Source organism: Anarrhichthys ocellatus, unplaced genomic scaffold (genome assembly GCF_004355925.1).
Source record: "Anarrhichthys ocellatus isolate YVR2014 unplaced genomic scaffold, GSC_Weel_1.0 scaffold148, whole genome shotgun sequence".
Taxonomy (NCBI): domain Eukaryota; kingdom Metazoa; phylum Chordata; class Actinopteri; order Perciformes; family Anarhichadidae; genus Anarrhichthys; species Anarrhichthys ocellatus.
This window is the reverse complement of record NW_022280178.1, coordinates 311716-317587: the sequence shown is the minus strand read 5'-3', so window position 1 is coordinate 317587 and position 5872 is coordinate 311716. Positions and strand designations below refer to the sequence as shown.

The following is a 5872-nucleotide window of genomic DNA, read 5'->3' as shown; positions in this document are numbered from 1 at the left end:
GAAGTCTATGAGAAAATGACTCTACTTCTCTCTTGATTTATTACCTCAGTAAACATTGTAAACATGAGTTTATAGCAGGGGTCTTCAACTAAAATTCCAAAAGGTCCAGATTGAGAAAATCTCCTCGGGCAAAGGTCCAAAACATTACAATAATATCTAACTTGCGCTATTTAGTGGCATATATATATAAATATATTCAAGAAGCCTAGTAGTAGTAACAATGTATCTGTGTAGTCAACAACTGTCAAATCAAATAAAGGAAGTACACATCAATTATTTTTTAACAATTATTATTCTCAGTTTTCAAATTTAACTGGATGGATTATAAATAATACATAGAAATACATAAATAAATGTTCTTCTCGTTTCAAGTACAATAAGGGCTGGATTAAAGAATAACTGACATAACAGAAATATTTTCAGAAATGTGCATCTTAAAATAAAGTAATTCATTTTAGAGAAATTAATTTCACTGAATTGTCCTGCAGCTTTAAATTCAGTTCATTCAGTGTGAAGTGATGTCAATCAAAAAGCCACAATATTATATTTTTTATCTAACAAGATAAATCAGTGAGCATGGACTTTATCTGTGGTTATTGAACCACTTGTTTCAGCTCTATTCTCTCTGGTAACATTATTGTTGTGAAGTGAATTCATGTGTTAGGATTCTGATCATTTTGGGCTCTTAGGTTTATTTTCTGTGTCTTCATTTAGATGGGAGATGGTACGTTTGTTCAAAAGAGTTGTGCTTTGTCTGGTAGTGCGCTTAATTTGCCGCTTTTATCAATAGTTACGTTTCTGAACATATGAGACATGCTGGTTCTAACTTCCTGTGAGAAGAATTAACATAGAAGAGTCTGTTCATTCATGCTTATAAATTCTGTTCTCTCTGAACACGTTTCTCTTTTTGGAGAATGTCATGTGGGATAACTTCTCTGATCAGCGATATATTCCTGCTCTTCTTTCTATTTCCTCGTCTCTCCCTCGTTTGTCACGGTGTGTGTACACCTCATCTCACTCAAATCAGGAAACATGTCAGAATACCCATATTTGATTGGCTGAGCTGCATCACGTGATGTGATTTACAACACATTGGTCGGCATGTTTCCTGCACCGCTGAACAAGTGCCGTAACGGCTGAATAAGTTGTGCCGGTTAACATGTAAACTGGTTCTGTAATATGTAGGTTTCAAAATTATCTATTGGTTTGAGATCTTGGGTCCGGATGCGTCTGGGTCCGGATCCGGACCGCGGTCCGCCAGTTGGGGACACCTGGTTTATGGTCTCAATCTCTAGTTTCAAGTCTTCTTCAATACAGCATGATGTTCATTTAGTAGATAATGGTCCATTTAGAGTCAAACAGACCATAAAGCAGGGGATGCTTTAGGGCGGGGCTACACGGTGATTGACAGGTTTGGGTGTTGTCCATGTTTTCATCTTACAACTTTAACCCTTTCACAGTTTGTTTTCAGTTCCTGAAGGCACCTCATTGCAACGATACAAACCCTGCCTGCAGACACCTAAAGTAGTCTATTTACTCCATCATCAGCCTGTCTAGCACTATAGACAGCAACATGGAAAAGCCCTTTAATAGCCATGTGTGTCCACTCACTCAAACAGCTTTTTTGAGAGATGATTAAATGTTGTTAGTAGCATCAAACTTAGCAAACACTGCTGACTGATTTGAATAATATCATTTAACAGTGCAAATACCCATGTGATAACCTTGTGACCTTTTGTTTGTGTCATTCTATTAACTCTTTCAGTAAGCTACTCCTGCTTTAATATTTAATAACAGAGTACTTATGAAAGCAAACCTACCCTCCAGCATAGACAGCAGCATGACCACCATATCTTTCTGAAGATCCATCAGTTCTTTCAGTAACTCAATCTGACTGGAGTCCTGATGTGAAAAAAGAAGGAGACAAAAAGACTTTCTGAGCCATCGCAGGGAGAACAAACTCAGAGAGGTTTCTCAAATTGATATTTTAAAGTTAGATATTTATACAGTATATGATGAGAATGTGAAGGAATTAGCAGCCATATTGAAGGAAGGTTACTATGAATTCTAGGAGATGTTTATCATATCCCCTTTGCTTTATTAATTCAGAATTAGAAATGAATACCCTGAAGGCAAAAAGCACGAATGCAGTTTAATGTTAACGAGGAGGACATTATAATATGTTCCCAGGTGGAGGAGTTCCAGGAAGTCTTCAAAATGTATTGGCTGCCGTGAGCAAAACGCTCAGTTCATCCTTTCTTCTGGTTCTTTCATGCTTTAGCTATACAAATAACCAAGATGAGCTTTCTTCAGGGAGGCTGGTCCCAACAGTTGCGGTGGTATAGTATGGTAGTGGTAGACGGTGAGGTACTATATTTGGAAACGTTTTTCCCACATAAGATAGTTTACAGTGGAGATGTGACAGGAAACAACGGGACAGAGAGATGCGGTAAAAGAGGTCCATGGCTGAACTCAAACTGGGGATGTTGTGATTATATTGTCACCACCTTGTCCACAGTGACTTTAACTCACCTGAGACAATTTCATCTGCATATGAGCGAAGACATGCAGAAACCCCACCACAGCGTCCCACAGTCGACTGTGGGCCAAACTCTGCTGATTGCCAGTACACGGACCCTACAACAGCATTAGGAACAATCATAATCAGGTTTCCGACAGTCATATATGTGAGCATTTGCTACAGGAACATCCTATATAGTAGAATATCAATGTAATGTTGCTTTTCAAGCTGTCCATTACCTACATGGTAGAAAATGTGTCTGTCAGATGACTGATTTCTTGTCATACCCAAAAACAGACAAGCATGGCTACTGCCAACAAATCCCTTTCTTATTACTGTCACTGTAAACATTTCCTCAAATGAATATGTTGAGAAGTTAGAAAGATCTCCGTCTTACTCATGTTTAGCATTTGAATGTAGCAACAGCTCAGTCTGGTAAGGGACGTCTAATAATCACCAAAGACTAATTATGACTGTTAAACACCTTCAATTTGGATTATTTAACCTTTTCATCAACTTTTGAGACTTTTCTAAGAGATAGAGGTGTCAGTTTATAACACTGACTGAAACAGGAATAAGTCAGTGTCTTCTCGTACCTGGATGTACTCTGTCAGCGTATTGAAAACCTGCTTGGCCACATTTATTGCCTTGGAGAAATTCCTCTGGCCCTGCTCGTCAATAACATCTTTCCCAGAATAATACCAATAGAAATCACTGATGGACTCCTGGAAGAGATGTAAAGAAGACAACAATGAGACAGATTAACAACCAGTAAAACAGTTTTTATTATTATTATTATTATTATTATTATTATCTCTTGTCAGGCGTAAGACTGTGGGGAAGTCATGTGTTTGATTGTGTGTGTGTGTGTGTGTGTGTGTCCGTCTATCACATTTTGGCCTTTGTCTTGGCTCAACAACTGAGATTAAAAGTTTGGTCTCATTTTGCAGATTAATTCCATACATTGTTTTTATATGATCCACTAAATTTAGGCACCATAAGAGATGAATAAATCCCTGTTTTGTTTTTTATATTCGCTGCCATCTTGCCTGTGAGGGAGCCGGTGGGACAGTCTTTGTTTGGGAGGGGAGGGGGAGACACACCGGATGGGGATCTGCACTATACTGAGGGAGCATAATGTAAGTTTAACGATTTAAAAAGGAACTTTCCATCAAGTAATACAGGCAGAACACTGTCACTTTTACTATTTTCTATACCATGTCTTTGGGGGACATTCACAAACTGTTGACAATAATTCACTGCATTGATTAACTGCAAGTTTGCAAAATGGTGAATACAGTTAGTCTAAGATAAACCAGAGGGTGGCTCTGCAAGACAATACAGCAATACAAAGATGTGCATGGTCTGTCCTGGGTCTGTGTACATCTACATGATTCCAACTGACTTTCTTGGAAGAGGTGTGTACATTTGGGAGACAGGCAATAACTAATGGTGGCAAATGCCTAGGACATTGTCACCAGGTCATGTGAAAATTCTTTGTTAACTAAGTACTTGGTGCAGCATCTCTGTGTCTTTGCAAATAAAGAGGTGCATGAAATGGCATCATAACTGTATTAATTGCAAAAACATTTAAAAAAACTGATTTTAAAAGAGAAAAGAAGAATTTCCTTTTAGATTAGATTTAAATAGTAAAGAATAAAACTTATTATTATTAACTAGTTATTTGTGTTGCTTAAGTTCACACTGAACTGTCTTTTAGAAGAAATGAGTCAAATGTAAAATAATGGAAGTTTTGTTTTATGTTATTGTCTGTGTCTTATGTCTGTATGAGAACTGTTTGACTCCATGAAGACTCATTTCATTTCAACCAGGAACCAGCAGAAGTGAAGAGAAGGAGCTAACCTGTACTCTGAGGAGGTAGTCAACAGTAGAGATGATGATGTTGACCGTAGTATTGTTCCCTGTTTGCGTCCTCAAGTAGTTCTGGAAGTCTGAAACAGGATATCACAAACACCAGCAGTTTTGCGCTTGTAGAAGGTGTTGAATAATTGAATAAATAAAGTAGTGGTAACATTTCTATACAACATTGCATGACATTTTATGTAATTCCTCAGAATTCATTCTGCATAGAGGAAAGCTTAAAGAGTTTAAGAGACTAAGACAAAAACAAAATGTTTACATGTTGGTTGAAGAAACAAATTTCCGATTCAAACAGTAATCAGCATTCAAACCAGCCTTAATAGCATTAATAACGTTTCCCATAATTAGATGCTCAGCGCAGGGGCGCCGTTAGGGCCATTTTAGGGGGGCTGAAGTCCCCCTAAAATGTTCTTCAGCCCCCCCAAATAATTTGGCATTATTGGCTTTAAAAAAAAAAAAAAAAAAAAAAACTTATTTATAACTCTAACATACATATGTGCGTGCGTTCTGGTTTGTATGTTTTCTCCCCCTTCAAATTACAATCCAATAGCCTGTCATCATACTGAACGATATAAAGTTGACACTGTCAGGTCCATTCTCCATCCATTGTGTGCGGTCCCTTTAAGAGTTAGGATTTGAAAGCTAGTTTATCCGTCTTTCCTTTACAAGCAGGAAAATAATTTCTCTCTCTTTATTTGAGAAAAGTTCATATTTGTGTTGTCAAATTTCACTATGACCCTGAAGTTCTGTCTCTTGTGTTATCATATACTGAATGCAAGCAAAACTACAGAGCAAAATCACTCTCTTTCTGATTGAACCAATCTATGAACTGTCTGAAACAATGGATATCCGCTGCGCCATATGGGCCCCAAAAAAAATTGCAGGCGCAAACATGCCTCTCCCTTTGGGGCTAAGCCCCCCCTTTCTTTGAATCCTAGAAACGCCCCTGTGCTCAGCCATATACTCAATCAATTCACAGAAGAGAGAAGTCGCACACACACCTGAGTTGTGTCCTTCACAGAGCAGCTGCAGGAAGCGGAAAAGGTCACAGGTAAACTCATCATCCTGCATGACCTTCTCACCTGGCCGGAGAGAAGAAACACACCCATACACATACATGCACACACACACACAGACAGACACACATGCAGACACACATATGCACAAACATACACACGAGAACACAGGCACGTGCAAACACACACACGCGAGTGCGCACACACATTCATATAAACAGACACACATACACAGAAAGAAAAGTCAGAGAACAGGGGAGACAAAAGCAGACAACATGTAGGAAAGGGACAGACAGACAGGAGGATGGAGAGTGAAGAAGTATTAAAAAGAGATGGAAAATTCAAAGTGTTTTTCTTTCAGTCAGTGAAAGGTGTAAGCTCATAATACACCATTCTGACCCAATGCGCACACACACACACACACACACACACACACACACACACACACACACAC

General features: G+C 38.6%; 1 protein-coding gene across 1 annotated transcript; it reads right to left on the bottom strand.

The window, feature by feature from the left end:
• Positions 1–1406: 1406 nt before the first annotated feature.
• LOC116400109 (ryanodine receptor 2-like) lies at positions 1407–5581 on the bottom strand. Its single transcript, XM_031877773.1, has 5 exons — positions 5404–5581; positions 4385–4473; positions 3118–3246; positions 2533–2637; positions 1407–1902 (listed from the first exon to the last, which is right to left on the bottom strand). Exons 1-5 carry the CDS (start codon positions 5519–5521, stop codon positions 1762–1764), a joined length of 582 nt encoding a protein of 193 aa, XP_031733633.1. The 5' UTR covers positions 5522–5581; the 3' UTR covers positions 1407–1761.
• Between the last annotated feature and the right edge of the window lie 291 nt (positions 5582–5872).